The sequence below is a fragment of the Balaenoptera musculus genome, chromosome 2 (genome assembly GCF_009873245.2).
Source record: "Balaenoptera musculus isolate JJ_BM4_2016_0621 chromosome 2, mBalMus1.pri.v3, whole genome shotgun sequence".
In the NCBI taxonomy this organism is placed as follows: Eukaryota; Metazoa; Chordata; class Mammalia; order Artiodactyla; family Balaenopteridae; genus Balaenoptera; species Balaenoptera musculus.
The window spans coordinates 32,477,693-32,496,118 of record NC_045786.1 but is presented as its reverse complement, the minus strand read 5'-3'; the positions used below and the strand labels follow the sequence as shown (position 1 = coordinate 32,496,118).

The following is an 18,426-nucleotide window of genomic DNA, read 5'->3' as shown; positions in this document are numbered from 1 at the left end:
TGCCTTCAGGGCAGTGGGGATGGGTCCTGATTTGCACTGTTGACCGATTTCTGTGGTGTAAATATTTCCACCGTGACTGATGTCAGGCCACCAGCTTCGTGTCACTGCATAGGAAGCTGGGAAGAGAGGAGCAAACAGTCGGCTCTCACAAGCCAGTACAAGCCTTCTACAGCACACCAATGACACGGCAACATGCCTCCACCTCCATGCAGCTCCTCAGGAAGGGGCGAGACCCTTTACAGGGTGGCCCATGGGTGCCAGGGACTGAAACCCAAGCTCTAAAGACCTCGTGAACTATTGCAAAAGATCTCAGAGCCTGGCTCGGCGTGAAGGAAGAGGAGCCACCCTTCCTTGGAATGAAACATTTGGACTTGAACTTGAGGCTCCAACAGTGACCATATGGGACAGAAGAACACAAGCTTTGCTGAAGTTTCTGGTCTGTGTAAACCGTCCTTGCTCACCCTAAGGAGAGGGTGCTCCAGGCAATGACTAAACCATGGTGACTGGGAGCTCATAGCCATATTTAATTTGATTTACAAAAATAAAATAGCGGGATGGTTCTTGCATATGACCGTGGGGATACAAATTCATACAGCAACAGAGAAATGTCTGAGTCCTTCTGACTTCCAAGGGCTTATACCTTCACGTTTCTCAGCTTACGAGAGAAAATGAAACAAGTATTCAAATACACCCAATAGAATGTGGTGTGGACCACAAGAAGGATACCAATATAGTAAAGAAGACTGTCACACATTTCTATATGACTGCATTGGCAAAGAGCTTTCCCACACAAGACCTCCTTTCATCCTTCTCAGGACCTTCAAGATTTTGCAAGAAAATCATTTTCAATCTAAAAGTCTATTCCCAGCCAAATTATCAGTCAAGGGATAGCAGATTAAAGACACTTTGAGATACCCAATACCTCACATGTTATACCTCCTACACACCTTTTGTTTAGGTAGCAAATGTAAAACAAGAAAGAGAAACACACAGGATCCAGAAAGCAGGGGATTCAATCCAGAAGTGCAATAAGGAGAAGTCCCAGGAAAATGTATCCAGTTGTCCTAAAAAGCAACCAGGAGAGACAGCATATGAGAAAACCTGTAGACGTTGGTAGGGAGAAAAGCAGGCAAATGAAAAACAAGGCAGTTGTTAACTCCAGGACAAACAATGGGAGGGTTGTAGGAGAGTTCAGTACACATCTACAACAACAAAACATGAACTAATGTCTATAATTGATAAATGATATAATATCCATGTAAACATATTATTTAGAGACATGGTAAATGTAGGGGAAAGAAGTCAGAGGATTTGAGGGTAGTTGTCTCTGGGGAATGGAGCTAAGGACATGGAGAGAGGTGGGATACTACTAACTTTTTAAACTATGTAAATTCATTATATCATTAAACAGAAATAACAGCTTTGAAAAACCTATAGTAAAAAAGTATCATGCAATTTGAAATATGTTACACAACAAATTTTAACACATTAGAGAGCAGCAATATAATCTCTGTATCTGTAATCCGTCATAAGAAAATGTTACAAATTTGAATTTATAAAATAAAATTTTAATCAATTTTTTAAAGCCAAGGCCCTAAAGGCATAAACAACAGACTTAGAAACATTTATGATGGGTCAGAGACTGTTTTTCTCTTGTACGTAAATATTTTAAATTTTTTTATTTCAAATTAATTATAGACTCACAGGAAGTTGGAAAATATTAATATTATGAAGAGGTCTGGTATATCCTTCACCCAGTTTCCCCCAATGGTTATATCTTGCATAACTATCTTACAATATCAAAACCAGGAAATTGACATTGGTATAGTGTGTGTATAGTTCTATGCCATTTTGCACATGTGTAGATTTGTGTCACCACCACTATAATCAGGATATAGAACTATTTCACTACCACAAAGACTTCTCTCCTGCTACCTCTTATTCATAAAACATGGCAAACACTAATCTGATTTCTATCTCTATAGTTTTGTTACTTTGAGAGCATTATATAATGAAATCATACAGCATGCGACTTTTGAGATTGGCTTTTTCCATTCAGCATAGTGTCCTTGAAGTTCATTTGGGTTGTTGGTTGCATCCATAGTTTATTTCTTTTCTTTCTGAGTAGTACTCCATGGTATGAATGTATCACAGTTAGTTATTCACCTATTGAAGAACATTCCAGGTGTTTCCTGTTTTTGGCTATTGCAATAAAGCTACCATAATCATTTCTGTACAGTTTATGTGGACATACGTTTTCATTTCTGGGGTTAAGTGTCCAGGAGTGTGGTTTCTGGGTTGTTGGGTGAGCACATGTATAGTTTTGTAAGAAACCGCCAAACTCTTTTCCAGAGTAGCTGTAACATTGTACATTCCCACCAGCAATGTATGAAAGATCCAGTTTCTCCACATCCTTGCCAGCATTTGGTATTGTTACTCTTTCTTATTTTACCTCTTCTAATGGATGTGTCGTGAGAGCTCATCAAGGTTTTAATTTGCATTTCCCTAATGGCTAGTGACTTTAAACATCTTTTCATGTGCTTATTTGCCATCCATATGCCCTCGTAGGTCTTCAGTGACCTATCTCTTCATGGTTTTTGCCTATTTTCTAATTGTATTGTTTGTTGTTTTACTATTGAGTTTTGAGAGGTTTTTTGAAATATATATTCTAGATATGAACCATCTGTCAGATATGTGGTTTGCAAATATTTTCTCCCCATCTGGCACTTATCTTTTATTTTCTTGACAGAGTCATTTCTAATTTTGATGCAGTCCGATTTATTGACTTTTTTTTCTTTAATAGATCATTCTTTTCTTGTCATATGTAAGAACTCTTCACCAAGCCCTATGCCTTATTTTATCCTATGTTTTCTTTTAAAAGTTTCATAAGTTTATATTTTATAATTATCTATGATCCATTTTGAGTTAAACGTTTGTACATAGTGTGAGGTTTAAATTGAGGTGTATATTTTTGCCTATGGATATACAATTGCCCCAGCACCTTTGTTGAAAAGACGATTCTTCTTCCATTGAATTGCTTTGACATCTTTCTCAAAAATCAGTTGATTGTACTTGTTTGGGTCTGTTTCTGGATTCTTTTGTTCCACTAGTCTATGTGACTATCTCACCACCAATATCACTCAGTTATATAGTGTCTTGAAATTGGGTGGACTGATTCTTCTCACTTTCTTCCCCTTCTTCTTCCTCCTCTTCTCCCCCTCCCCCTCCTCCTCCTTCTCCTTCTCCTCCTTCCTCTTCTTTTGAATTGTTTTAGCTATTCTAGGTCCTTTGTCTTTCTGTGTAAATTTTAGAATGATCTTGTCTCTACTACAAAAAGTCTTGCTGGAGCTTTGATAGGAATTGTGTTAAACCTGTATATCAATCTGGGGAGAACTGACATCTTAATAATGCTAAAACTTCCAACCCAGGAATGTAGCATGTCTTCATTGATTGATATTTAGATATTCTTTGATTTCTTTCATCAGCTTCTGCAGTTTTAAGTATATAAGTCCTGTACATATTTTGTTAGACTTATACCTAAGTGTGATGTGTCAACTTGACTGGGCTAAGGGGTGCCCAGAGAGCCGGGGAAACATTGTTTCTGGCTGTGTCTGTGAGAGTGTTTCTGGAAGAGCTTAGCATTTTGAACCAGTAGACTGAGTGAAGAAGATAGACTGCCCTCACCAGTGCTGGCGGGCATCATCCAATCTGTTGAGGGCCTGAATAGAACAAAAAGGTAGAGGAAAGGCAAATTTGGTCTCTGCCTGAGCTTGGACATCCGTCTTCTCCTGCCCTTGGACATTGGTGCTCCTTGTTCTCAGGCCTTCAGGCTCAGACAGGGTCTTGCTCTTCTGCCATCGGCTCCCCTGGTTCTCAGGCCTTTGAATTCGGACTGAATTATACCACCAGCTTTCCTGGTTCTCCAGACTAATACACTAAGCATCTCTCTTTTTTGGAGCAATTGTAAATGACACTGTACTTTTAATTTTGTTTTTCATGTATTTATTGCTATTTTATAGAAATACAGTTGATTTTTTTATGTTGATCTTGTATCCTGTGACCTTGATGTCCTCACTTATTAGTTCTGAGATTTTTTTTCTTTGTAGATTCCTTGGGATAGTCCATGTAGACCATCATGTCATCTGCAAATAGGTATAGTTTTATTTTTTCCTTTCTGATCTGTATGCCTTTTATTTCCTTTTCTTGCCTTTGAGCGATCTAGGACTTCCAGTACTATGTTGAATTGCTCAAATAAGAATTAACACCAGTTCTATACAATCTCTTCTAAAAAATAGAAGATAGAACACTTCCCAATTCATTTTCTAAGACCAAAATTACCCTTATACCAAACTCAGACAAATACAATTCAGAGAATGAAAACTACAGATCTCCTTCATGAATAGAGATACAAAAATTCTTAAAATATTAACAATGAAAATTCAGCAATATATAAAAATAATTACATGCCAGGACTAAAAAGGGTTTCTTCCAGTGATGCAAGGTAGGTTCAATACTTGAAAGTCAATCAACCATATTAATAATCTAGCCTATCTATAATCTATCATATTAACATGCTAAGGAGAAAAATCACATTTTAATATCAACTGATACCAAAAGAGCACTCATTTGAATGTATATTTCCCTTTATCACTTGCCAACCTATTGTAGAATGACCAATAAAGAAACCTAGAGAGTTCGATTTTGAGATGTCAGAATCCTTTGACCCACTTAGGTGACCCTGGGGATGGGTAGAAGGAGGAGGGAAGGGTAAATGCTCTGGCTAAAAGCAAGATAGATGGTGGGAAGGCCCTTACGTTTCGGACATAACAAGAATCCAGTGCCATTCTGGACTTGAGTCCTAGGGGTCCATAAAGCTTGGAGGAAAGTGTTGGTTCCTAAAAGGAGCCCAAAGCTCCCCTCTGCCCACTCTTTCCTACCTCAGTGCTCAGAATTGCTGGAATCCAGTCCCCTGCAAGAGAAAGTCCATGCTTTTACTTAAGAGGCCATGCACCAGAATTCATACCAGGAAACATCAATAGGATGTGAAGGGTTTGAACAGTCTGAAGCAAAAGCCTCTTATCTCCCACACGGACCTGTGACTGATTCAGTAGCTGCTTAGCGATTGAGAGGTCCCAAGTCTCAGGCAAACATCAACCCACCACAGCTAAGAAAAGTCCCCTCGCAGATTCAACCTTCTTCCCTGACAGATGGCAGATGGCAACCAGTGACCCAGAAAAAAGACAACTGTATCCAAAGCTCAGAGTTTGTTTTGACACAACTCTGGGTTCTGCCGTCAGGTTTGTGCATAGAATGGCCCTTCGCATACCTCTGTCATATCTGTCATCCAGGTCAGACAAAGCGTCCCACGGTGAGGCTCTGAAATCCCATCCCAGGGATCAAGAGCATTTTTTCCCACAATACGTCACACCCCCTGTGTGTGGAGGAGGGACACAGCAGGGCAGCCATCAGCACCTGGCACGGAAGCTCTGTGGACACCTTGAAGTTGCTGTGTTTGGACATCACCTGACACACACTCGCATGTGGGCTGTCCCAAGCAGTCACTTCCGCCTTTCTGAGCCTCCATTGCTTCATCTGTCGAGTGTGGTTGGCAGGAAGAGGAATCTCCGAGGGAGCCTGCAGCTTCACCGCTGGATGGCTCCAGTTTGAGCCACGCACGGCACATACAGAAGGCAAAGCCATTCCGTGCACATCCCTGGTACTAAGGCGACTCTGGACTATTACATGAGCAAGAAACAAATGTCTACTGTGTTTGAACCAAAATCTTTTGGATTCACTTGTTACAGAGCTCAGTCTGTACCAACGCAGGCTCTGAAGCTGACCTGGGGATTCATTTTCTGTGCCTCTGGGCCGTGAGAAAAGGTTCCTCTGATATCGCCCAGGGTTCTTGGTCTTCCCCAATTAAGAGAAATTGACTAGAGTCCAGACAAGAAATTCAGGCAAGGCTTTATTGGGGCCCTGCTGTAGCAGGGGGAGTGAGAACAACAGTTTCCCTTGCTTGCTCTCCCTCAGTGGGAGTGGTGAACTGGTTCCTTATATGGCGTAAGGGTAGGGGTGTGTCCAGGGGTCGGGCAGAGAGGGGGTTTAGGTGTTCTGCCCGCCCCTTAGGTGGTGTTGGGTGCAGGGGGCATGCGCAGTACCCTGCTTTTGCTCCCGACACCCTGCTTTTGCTCCCAGCTCTTCAAAAGTGGCAGTTGGGATTTTTGGCCTCTTTGTATCTTTTGTCCAGAATTTGACCCAACTGCGTATGCACGCAGTTATTTTCAGTCCCTTATAGTTTCTTTATTTTCTGTTGCTGGAGGAGAGGTGTGTCCAGGTGCAAGCACTGCAGCAAAGGGTCCCAGGTCCCAGCCGGTCTCACCTCCTCCTTCCCCATGTGCTCCAGGAATTGTACAAAGTGTAAGGTTCGAAAGGGTGGGGACATCCTGAAAAGTTATCAAATGATTATCCAATTTGGTCGCCTTAGTTAGAACAAGGAATTCCCTCCTTCGTTTTTCTTTCTTTAATTAAAATACTGAAAAGAGCCTAATGACACTAGATTGATTTTTAAACCACTCTGAATTCCATTTCTTAAAATCCTCTCCTACTTTGGACTCTGCACAAAGCTACCCCAAAGGATCAATATGGAAGCTTGGAACAATTTCTCATCCAAAAACTCAGTAAAATCTCTCTTCCAGAACAATCTAGAACATTCTAGAACTGTACCACATGGAAAGATACACTCTCTAAATAGCAGAAGATGTGCCTACTCTTTTAAGCACCAGAAGTTTTTGACCGAAGGCATTTCTCAAACCTCTTTTCCTGTCCCTTTTTATTTCTTTACTATAGTAACATTTTTATTACAAAAAGTAGAAAATTAAGATTTAAAAAAAAGAATATTGAAAGAAAATTGGATCAAAATAAGAAGCAGAGCACATATGCCTCCTCCCCTCCCACTCCTCTAAAATGATTCAAAAGATCAGATTAGCTGGGCCTGATTCCAATGCAGGGGGTGGTAAATCTTTGACTTATTGTTCATACTCCTCCATGGTTATAAGTCAATCCTAGCCCTCTGTATGTCACAAAATTTGATCCAAAGAAAGAATACTGGAGAGGCGAGAATGGTAAACTAAGATCCCCGAGACCTGGATTCTGGTTCTAGCCAGCCATGGACTATCTGTGTGATCTTGAGCATGTCACTCTCCCAATCAAAAGATGAGGAGGTTGGATTGAATTATTCTTAGGTTTCCTATCAGCTCTGAATAAGTCAGGGTCCAGCAGGAAACAGAGAGAACATTCAAATTGGGTAATTTGAGAGAGGAGTGTAATAAAAGGGACTCTATCCAAAGGTTTGGGCTGGGAGGAGGGAAGCCAGAGAGAAAGCTCCATCCTGGAGTAAGTACCACCCCAGGTCCTGAGGAGCAAGGGGAGGGAGCTGTCACTGGAACCCAGAGGCAGGGCTGTGTGGAGAGCACCCCTTACAGCAGGGATGCCACACCAACCTCACTCCCCACTGCAACCAAACCAGAAGTCCTTGACGGGACTGAGACCAAAGACTGATGCCAGCCTCCCGGGGCACAGAGCAGGCCGGGGAAGAGTGGCGAGCAGGTGTGAAGTGGCAAATGGGAGATGCCCGGCACGAGCTCCTTACACTGGTGGTCAGACTGCTGCACTGTACTCTGTGCTCATGGAGGACTGAGATCTGCTTTACTTAATGGGTGGGCAACCATATGCTCAGCTCACACATCGGCCAACTTTTTGCTCCTGATTCTCGATGGGCTAAGAAGCCTAACAGGCAAGTTCACCAGAAGGCAGTATACAGTGTATATGCAGAGGTGATGGACGACGGCCCGAGGGGCTTGTCTCTGGTTAAATCAGAGCCTTGGAGCTGTGGTTTTCTCTTTGGCTACTCAGAGGTCCTTTATGTTTGCTTCCTGGTCTGCTACTGAGCTCTGGATGTCAGCAAGTCCCTGAGCCACAGGGACACTGGACTGAGTTGGAAGGGAATATTGGCTTTTTCAGCCCTGGTGCTCACAACCGTGCAAACAGCTGTAACTTCTGTGCACAGCTGCCAGCTGCCCTGAACAGAGACCAGAATTAGAGATTTGTCCTGAAATATAACTTATTAAATTAAGCTGCTAGATATTTGTCAAACTCCATACCCTGTGAACAGAATATGTATCTTCTTTCCCAGGGGCCATAGAACAATCACTAAATTGACCATATACAGGGCACAACAAAAACAGTGAGAAACTTCAAAATGTAGAAATAATACTGACCACGTTCTCTAAGTACGATATAATAGAACCAGAAATATGCCAAAGCAAGCAAAAAATCTACTTGGAAGTTCAGAGAGTATTCAATTAAACTTTGAAAACTATCTGCCTAAAAAATAAACTAACTTCAGAATATTTTAATGGAGTGATAATCAGAAATTTATATAGCAATCCTAGTGGATCCAGAAAAAGTCTGCACTTGAAAGAAAAGGTGTGGGCTTCCCTGGTGGCGCAGTGGTTAAGAATCCACCTGCCAATGCAGGGGACACAGGTTCAAGCCCTGGTCCTGGAAGATCCCACATGCCACGGAGCAACTAAGCCCGTGCGCCACAACTACTGAGCCTGTGCTCTAGAGCCTGTAAGCCACAACTATTGAGCTCGCGCGCTGCAACTACTGAAGCCCACGTGCCTAAAGCCTGTGCTCTGCAACATGAGAAGCCAGCGCACCACAACGAAGAGTAGCCCGTGCTCGCCACAACTAGAGAAAAGCCCGCACACAGCAATGAAGACCCAATGCAGCCAAAAATAAATAAAATAAAATAAAATAAATTAAAAAATGTATATATATAAAGAAAAGGTGTAATCTTAAATAGCTACTAAGCAAGAAATAATAAAAATAAATAAATTAAGCATTCAAATAAATAAATTAAGCATTCAAGAAGTTAGGAGAAAACAACAAATCTAAAGAAAGTGGGAGGATAAATTTAATAAAGATATAAGTGTATATTAATGAGCCAGAAAAAGGATAGAATTAACAAATAAATTTAAAGTCTTAATAATATAGTTAAAACCTTTGCAAGAAAAATCAGATAATATAAAAACACAAAATCAGCACCTAAAATAGAGAAGTAACATAGATGGAGAAAATTAGAAAACTTGTAAGAAAATGTTTGGTTCAGATCTATGTAATAAATTGGAAAATATAAATAAATGGTCTTGGAAGCTTAAATTACCAAGATTAACTCAGGAGAGAGAAACAAGCCAAATAAACCAGTGATTATGTAAAACTCCACCATGGCCAAGTGGGTTTTATCTAAGAAATACAAGAATGCCTAAATATTGGGAAATATATTCCAATTGTCTAGTTTAAAAATTAAATTTTTTAAAACTAGAAGAATTCAGGATAGCAGCAGCCTACAAAATAAATAAATAGCAATAGCTTTCTTATATACCAAAAATGTCTTTTTTTAAAGTAGGAAAAAAGATCATATTTTCATTAGCAACCAAAAAATATAAAATACCCACAAATAAATTAAACAAGAAATGTGCAAGATATATACACAAAAAAGAAACACAAAAAATTCTATCCGAAGATTTTGAAGGACAAAGAATTGGAGTGATGTACTTTTTTCTTGAATAAGAAGACAAAACATTGTAAAAGTATTTATTCTTCCTAAATGAATAGATATTTTCAATGTCATTCCGGTCAAAGTCTCAGAGACTTTTCTGGAACTTGACAAAATGAGTCATAAATTAATCTTGGAGAATAAATACAAAAGAATATTTAGGAACACTGTAAAAAAGAAAAATTAGGAGGGTATTTCTCTATGGCCAGATTTCAAAATGGTTGGTAAAGCAGTAAGAAACAAAAATCACTGGTATTAAGAACAGACAGACAGAACAATGGGACAAAAAGCAGCATCTTGAAATAGTCCTAAGTATTGACAAGAATTTGGTATATGATAAAGATGCTACTTCCTATCAGTGGTAGAGTTTGGATTATTCAATCAAGGGTATTGGGACAACTTGCCAGATATTTGGGAAAAATTAATAATAAGCCAGATCCCAACCTCACTCAAACACCAAATGAATTAAAAGTATAAATGGAGAAAATAAAATTATAAAATTGAAGAAGAAAATCTGGGCAAATATGTTTCAGTCTGGAAGGAACTGACACAAGAGGGCAGGGAATCTAAAATCAGAAACCATAAAGAAAAAGATGTTTACACCCAAGTTTTAAAATTTCTTACAATCCATATAAAGACATATACAATATATAGATATAGATATATAGCATTAAAGACAAGCAACAAACTGTGAAAATTATTTGCAACACATATAAAAACTGATGGTTAATATCCCTCATACATAAAGCACTGTGATAAATGTACATGAAAAATATAAACACAACTGAAAAAAATATATATTAACAAGAAATTCCCAAAAGGAATGTAAATAATTATAAACATTAAAAAAGTCTAACCTCACAGCAATTTAAAAAATGAAAATCAATACAAGAAAGGAATATCATTTCTGTTCTTTCAAAACAGGCAAATATTTAGGAGATGGATAATATCAATATCCAGGATTGACAAAGAAATGGAGAAATGCACAGTCTCATCCCGATGGACAGCCATGTAAAGAATAAAAGCTCTCTTTGGAAATCTATTAATAGGTACTAATGTTTCAAACATATGTTCTTTTAACCTAGAAATTTCACTTTCAGGAATTTAGCGTAAGGGAGGGAAATGTATATACAAAGATATTAATTGCAGCATTATTCCAAAAACTATGACTTGAAAACAACCTAAATGCCCAATCATAAAGAATCTGTTGATTACAATTCGTAGTAATATGAGAAGATGTCCTCACATACTGTTAAGTAAATAGAGAGTAAGAGAGAGATTGAGATTATAAAATAGCGTGTGTTATGGAAGCCCACTGTGGTAAATATATTAGCAAAGAGAAAAGTCAAGGACATTAAATAGCAAAAAAAAAAAAAAAAAAAAGAATCAATGGAGGAGTTATCTCTTTATTTTCTATAATGCCTTAATACTTTACAAAAAGCCTACATTACACTTATAATCCGATGGTATAATATGGCTATTTTCACTGGCCAGAAAATAAAGATATAAACCCCTGACATCTGCATGTGGATCCTGGGGCAAAGCTAACCAATTGAGCCCAAAGTTGGAGTAGTGAGCCCCTACCGACAAAGCTTCCATTTCCAAAAGTCCTCTGACTCCACATACTTAATGCTTCGTTGTTTTAAGTGATCTGAAAATTACATTTTTCTTTCGGAGTATGTTGCCAAAAAACCAAAGGTTCTCTAAATGTTACACACACACCATACATACACCTCTCACGTGCACATCACACCACTCAGATATTTCCACACACACAACAGACACACATGCACACACCCCCCCGGAGATCCTCTCTTCCCAGGGCCTAAAGGCAGGTCAGACCCACACAACACCCATGTCAACAAATGCCCAAGCTGACCTCTAGTCTGAAGGCTGGCATAAATCCCCCCATGAAGACTTCTTAGGATTTCCTTCCCAATTAGGTCACCACAGAGCACTGAGTAGAGTTCCCTGGGTTATACAGTAGGTTCTCATTAGTTATCTATTTTTTTATCTACATAGTAGTGTATATATGTTGATCCCAACCTCCCAATTCATCCATAGCTGATTCAATTTGCAGTGCAGCAGAAACTAACACAACACTGTAAAGCAACTATACTCCAATAAATGTTAAAAAAAGAAAAAAGACTCAATAGGATTTTGGACTAAGTGATGTCCTTGTCATTAGCTGGCCATTGCTAAATGCAGACATCAAATCCACCAAAATACTCCTTAATCCTCCTTCCTGTTTCCTTATCTGCAGAGACCTCAGCCCAGAGAGCTGGAAGTTGGGAGACGCAGAGAGGAAGGTCCTCTGGGATGAGCTCTGGTCGAGCAGTCAGGACACCCCATCACAGATCCTCCCTGTAAGACTCTGCGAACGTTCCTTCCAATCTTTTTTTTAAGCATTTACAAATATTTACTACATACTGGGCCATAAGACAAGTCTCAATAAATATCCAGGAAATGATATTACATCCACATTTATAGATTTGTACAAAGCTATGATTCAGGGGAAAAACAAGCTAACCCTATCAGTAACAGGTAGCACTAGGCCTTATGATGATCAGTTTTTTTCATTTTTTAATTAATTTTTATTGGAGTATAGTTCCTTTACAATGTTGTGTTAGTTTCTACTGTACAGCAAAGTGAATCAGCTATATGTATACATATAACCCCTCTGTTTTAGATTTCCTTCCCATTTAGGTCACCAGAGAGCACTGAGTAGAGTTCGCTGTACTATACAGTAGGTTCTCATTAGTTATCTATTTTACACATAGTATCAGTAGTGTATATATGTCAATCCCAATCTCCCAATTCCTCCCACTCCCTCCTCCCCCATTGGTAACCATAGGTTTGTTCTCTACGTCTGTGTCTCTACATCTGTTTTGCAAATAAGATCATCTATACCATTTTTCTAGATTCCACATATATGCGTTAATATATGATATTTGTTTATCTCTTTCTGATTTACTTCACTCTGCATGACACTCTCTAGGTCCATCCATGTCTCTACAAATGACCCAATTTCGTTCCTTTCTACGGCTGATAATATTCCATTGTATATAGGTACCACGTCTTTATCATTCCTCTGTTGATGGACATCTAGGTTGCTTCCATGTCCTGGCTATTGTAAATAGTGCTGCAATGAACATTGGGGTGCATGTGTCTTTTTTTTAAATTTATTTTATTTTATGCACAGCAATGGGATTGCTGGGTCATATGGTAGTTCTATTTTTAGTTTTCTAAGGAACCTCCATACTATTCTCCGTAGTGGCTGTATCAATTTACGTTCCCACCAACAGTGCAGGAGGGTTCCCTTTTCTCCACACCCTCTCCAGCATTTATTGTTTGTAGATTTTTTTGATGATGGCTATTCTGACCGGTATGAGGTGATACCTCATTGTAGTTTCGATTTGCATTTCTTTAATAATTAGAGATGTTGAGCATCTTTTCATGTGTTGTCCAGGACCAGATGGCTTCCACTCTCCAGCCTCAGTTTCTCCATCTGTGAAATGGGGTTATTAACCCTTGTCCAAAAGTCTTATTGGGAGGATGCAATGAAACAAGGCAAAGCCCAGATGCGCTTTGTGATGCTCACATGGACCTCTTCTCCACCTTTGGGGAAGAGTTGGTCTCTGGACTGGTAGACAACACACACAATAGCTAGACGTGCCCACCTCTGCCCACTATGGCAAGACATGCCTACCTGCTTCCTGGCACCCCCACCCCACCACAAGCTGGAGCCAGCCTGGTAAACGATGTCTCCTTAACCAACTCCCCTGAGTGCCTTCCAAGGGCCCTCTGGCTGGAGACCAGGGGAATGACCAGAGGGCCCATTCACAGGCTCTGCTCAGGTTTCTGCTGACAGAGATTGGAGAGAAAGCAATATGAATGCAGCTCAGATGGACATAATCAAAGTGCCAGGGCTGCTGTCCCCTCCTCTCTCTGACCTGGATACTTTGAGCCAAGCCCAACCACCCAGTGTGGCCCGACCCACCAGGAATTCCTGGAGTTCCCACCAGGAACTCCAAAACCAGCGAGAGGGGGCCATTTGGCCTCCTCAGTGCCAGCCGTGGGGAGGGAGGAGGTTGAGAGGGGATTTTCTTCGTCCAAGCTTCAGATCAGTGGTTCTCATCCTGGGCTGTGCATTCGAATCACCTGGGGAGCCTTCAAAATACTGATGCCCATGTCCCACCCTCAGAGGTTCTGACTTAACCACCTGGGGTGCAGCCTGAACACAGATATTTAACAAATCCTTCCAGGGGCTCTAAGTGCACCAAGGTTGAGGCCCACAGAAGAGGATTCAGTTCTTTTCCTGATTTACACCTCTTCCCCAAACCCAGGGGAAAATGGTTTCCCTCCTGCTAAGGGCCCTATACAGAAGGAACCCTTGGGCTGGTCTAAGCTCCAGGAAGCAGGGACTGTGTTTTGTTTATCACTATGTCCCCAGTGGCCCAGCCTAAGCCCTGGCACAGACTAGGGGCTCAGTGAACACTGGTGGGATGAGGTGTATGTAACTGAATGAGTGAAGTAATGAATGAATTCCATCCCTTCCCACCTCCTGAGTGCCCGAAATCCTCCAAAGAGTGGTCTTCAGACTAGCAGTGCCACCTCACCTGGGAGCTTGTTAAAAATGCAGATTCTCAGCCCTAGACCCAGCCCCAGAATGAGAATCTGCATTTGAGCCAGATCCCAAGTGATTCATGGGCAACAACCGTATCACTGGTTCTGCCATAGATTAGCGGTTCTCCAACTTTGCTACACATTAAAATCACTCATGAAAGTGTATAACCTGCCTGTGGCCTTTTGGGTCCCCAGGTGACTGTTAACTGTCCTCAAGTGATTCCAATGTGCAGGCCAAGTTCAGAACTCGTGTACCATAGGTCTCTCTGACACAGCAGCCTCCAAGCAGACCCAATCTTGGCTCTGGCCCACAATGAGAGACCCTGCCTGCTTTGAGGATAAAGGCGAACCCCCTCTGCAACACAGGGACCAGCCACTCAACTCTACAAAGCCAGTGGGGACAGGCTACCAAGTTCAAATCCTGCCCCTGCCACCTTCCAGCTGAGTGACTCTGCCCAAGTCACTCAACCCCTCCACGCCTCCGTTTCCCGCTTCTGTACAATGGAGCTGATGAGGGGTCGGGGGGGGGGGGGGGGGGGGGAGGGGTGGACACTACTCCACAGAGTTGTGTGAGGATTAAACAACTTGGCGGATCTGAAGCACTTAGAACAGTGTCCCTTCCCTGACGCTTCCTTGGCCTCTGTATCAGGCTTCCTAATAAAAGAGTTTACACGAAGAGAGCCTGGATTAGGAACGTTACTTCTGGAAACTCTGCTTCCATAAAGAGGGCAAAAGAGAAGTAAAGGTGGTCACAGTATAGGGACCTTCTTGGGAAAATCGAGACTAAATAAAGAAGCTTAGCCATCTCCCTTCTTTGCTCTCATTATTCGGGAAGAAAAATCAGCCTCACCGCGTCCTTAGACAGTTCCCAAGCCCGGAGCGTGGGAACCGAGAGGGAAGAGTAAGGTTAATACGGTCAATCTCTCCCTCGGAATTGTCCCCACCTAAAAAAGGAAGGCTTGCGCCATTGTGCCCAGGACCGGGGCAGGTCCAATTCAGCCACAGCCGGGTGTCTCTCCGTGGACTTCCCTGGGCCTTCCCAGGGCTACCTGATTCCCAGGCCCTTCCCTCGCTCCAGACCAGGGTGTGTGCATGTTGCCCGTGGGGGAGGGGGGGCCCGCAGGTTCTGAAAAATGGTGTCCTTTCTTCCTTCCTTCCTCTTGAGAGCTACGCGGCCGCCTATCCCCGCTGCAAACAGGCCAGGCCGGGCTGGGCGCCGCTCCCGGCCCGAGCGAGGCGGCTGCCCTCTGCGGCAGACGGCGGTGCGCGCTCCCCGCTCCAGCGCCCCGGCTGCCCGGCGGCCCGCGCGCCCTCCCGGTGCAGCAGGCGGGCGCTGTGACGTTCTCGGATAAATGCCGTGTAACTGTGTAGGCGAATGGGAGCTAAAAATAAGAACGGAAAATCTATCATTAAGGTATCATTGCGCCAGCGCAGCTATTTGAAGGCTCCCATGGTCCCCGGCGCCTGCGTTTGAAGCCCGCCTTCAGGCTTTGGAGGGTATTTGCAGAAAACTCCCAGCAGCGGCTCGCCGGCCAGACCTCAGGGCGCAGGGGGTGGCGCCCGTAATTATGGCAACACTCAAAATAAAATAAAATAAACGCTCACCTCCCCCTCCACGTCTCCGTCTGTATTGTCCTTAGGTCGCTGGGGAAGCCACCAGAAGTGGGGCTGGATGCTGAAATGAATGTGACCTGGCCGATTACGCAAATATTAGAACTGAAAGCTCTTTCAGCTCTGTTTCGCCATCCACCTTCCTCCATCCACTACGGATTAGAAAAATAAAGTACCAGGAGAAAGCCTTTGGAGGAGAAAAATGACAAATGGGACTTAACCCCAGGTCTACAGTGCGCCGCGGCGGGGCACAAAAACACAAACTCCAGGGATGGCGAGCCTCCGGTGTTCCACTGGGTTAAACGAAAATTGATCTGATTTGCTTTTTAACACCCGAAGGGGAGAAGAGGAGATCAGGGGAGGGAGGACAGGATTTGTTTGTGCGTGTGCGTCTGTGTGTCCGGGGAGGGGGAGGAGGCGCCAAGGTGCAGCCTGCGCGCGGCTCTGCGCCTCGGCGGGCTGCGTGCGTGTGTCCCTGTCCGCGCTGCTAAAGCGGGCTCTTCGAGGGATCGGCGTCACATGACTCCGCCTGCCCCTCGCCAGCGCGCAGCTCGCCAGTCCCTCAGTTTGCCCGGCGCCAGGGGAGGGTCGGGAGCCATCTCCAGGGCCCGGGGGCTCTGCGAAGCGGGGAAGAGGTTCTGGAGGGGAATGGTACATCCGGATTCCAGCAGCCGCGGCTCGGCGCCAGATCCCGGACTGTAGAAATTTGGGGGGAGGGGAGAGCGACAAGGAGCGAGCGAACGCCTGAGAGAGGCAGCGCGCAGCGCGCACGGACAGGGGCTGCCGGGTGCCGCGCGGAGAAGATGTAAGCGCGTGGAGTCTAGCTGGCCTCCGAGCACCATGCAGAAGGGGATCCGGCTGAACGATGGCCACGTCGCGTCCCTGGGACTGCTGGCGCGCAAGGACGGCACGCGCAAGGGGTACCTGAGCAAGCGGAGTTCGGACAACACAAAATGGCAAACCAAGTGGTTCGCGCTGCTGCAGAACCTGCTCTTCTACTTCGAGAGCGACTCGAGCTCGCGGCCCTCGGGGCTCTACCTGCTGGAGGGCTGCGTCTGCGACCGCGCGCCCTCCCCCAAGCCTACGCTCTCGGCCAAGGAGCCGCTGGAGAAACAGGTGAGGCCAGCGCCGCGTGTGACCTCCCAGCGGCCGGGCCGCGGCCCTCGGGGCGCAGGCCCTTCCGCCGGCCGAAGGCGCCCGAACTTTAGTCCCTCTACTCTCGGCGGTCTCGGCGAGAAGGGAGGGTTGGCCTAAGCGGGCGGTGACCCCGCGGTGGCCAGAGAGGTCAGGGACTGCGGACGGGGAGCGGGTGTGGGTTGCGGCTGCCCTTCACCCGGTGAGCTCGGTGGGAGGCGGGCGCAGAGCGGGCGAGACGCGGAGGGGAATGAGGTGCGGAGAGAGATGGGCTCCCGCGGGAGACGGAAGCAATGAATGTAGACCCACATCCAGCCAGAAATGGTGCTCCCACCTCCACTCCCACCCGGGAGAGCCCCGGACCGGGGGGATGTAATTCCCCGCGCTTAGGCACGGGAGGGGCGAGACGGGGGCGTGCGAGCGCCGCGGCCCCTACCTCACCGCGGCTGGGAGCGAAGAGGAGCCTGCGCTCGCTCTGCCAAGTTGGGCGGCTGCGAGGCCGCAGGGGTCGGTTAGGTGCCATCGACCGGTAGCGCACTCCCAGCCGGCCCCAGGCGCAAGCAACAAACCGAAGGGTTCCAGGGACCTTTCTGATGCGCCGGGGCTGGAGCCAGGGCCGCTGCGGAGGCCGCGGGACAAGTGGGCGCATCTCTCCTCCTCCGCCCCCTGCGCCTCCGCCGCCGCCGCAGTCGCGGCTCTAGCGCTGCTCTAGCGTTTCCGGAGTTGGCGAGGCTAAAAGGCCGGACCTGGATCTACCGGGGGCCTGGGCGGGGTGCAGGTGCGCCTTTGGTGTGGAGGGATGGAGTAGCACCTGCGGGCGCCCAGTGAGAGCACCAGACAGCGGGAGTGCAATTTTTAAGATCGATGCACTCTCCAAAGGCATCTAGTCTGTCCCCCTCCTCTGGGAAGGTAAAGTCAAAGATAGTGAATGCTAAAATGTCACCGCTGGGAGGGACCTGCGATCCATGGGGACCCAACCAGCTGGTTATTGCCTAGTTGAGGACACTGAGGCCAAAAGAGAGAAATTTACTTGCCCAGTGTCATGCCAGGAGTTGAGGCCACCTTAAGGTTCTGGGAAGATAACTGAGGGCTCAAAAGCCATTATTGCAGGCAGACTGGTGGTGATTGAATTGGCTGAAATAAAAGCATCCTTGAAGTCGCCCTCCTAATGGTCGAGACAGATCTGAGCTCAGTCCCCGCAGCACATCTCTTCCTTCCCTGCCCTCAGCCCAGAGGTACTGAGAGATGATTTCGAAGGCTGGGAAAGGTGGACAGGAATATTTGAGGCTGGGTCTCTGGGGATGGCAAGCCGTATGGCAGGTAGGGGCTCCCAGATGGCAAAGCAAAGCAAAGAGCAGGCAGCTCCTTAAGCTAAAGGTACAAATGGGGCCTGGAAGACTCACCTGGGAGAGCCAGACCCAGGCTAGGCTAGAGAT

The 18,426-nt window shown here is 44.9% G+C and overlaps 1 protein-coding gene and 1 long non-coding RNA gene across 8 annotated transcripts in view; one reads left to right on the top strand and one right to left on the bottom strand.

Annotated features, from left to right (window-relative positions):
• LOC118890908 overlaps window positions 1-16,162 on the bottom strand; it is a 52,099-nt gene extending 35,937 nt beyond the window's left edge. For both annotated transcript variants that reach the window (XR_005018851.1, XR_005018852.1), the window contains exons 1-2: window positions 15,851-16,162; window positions 948-1,064 (exon numbers count right to left, since the gene is read on the bottom strand). This is a non-coding gene — a long non-coding RNA (uncharacterized LOC118890908). The remainder of the gene's footprint in view (window positions 1-947; window positions 1,065-15,850) is intronic.
• Window positions 16,163-16,338: 176 nt separating this feature from the next.
• The window catches only part of RASGRF1 (Ras protein specific guanine nucleotide releasing factor 1), a 108,024-nt gene continuing 105,936 nt past the window's right edge, over window positions 16,339-18,426 (top strand). For 3 of the 6 annotated variants that reach the window (XM_036844321.1, XM_036844320.1, XM_036844315.1), the window contains exon 1: window positions 16,339-16,972. In XM_036844321.1, the coding sequence (XP_036700216.1) occupies window positions 16,697-16,972 (276 nt within the window). In that variant the 5' untranslated portion in view covers window positions 16,339-16,696. The remainder of the gene's footprint in view (window positions 16,973-18,426) is intronic. The other 3 variants (XM_036844319.1, XM_036844317.1, XM_036844318.1) reach the window with 2 other exon arrangements.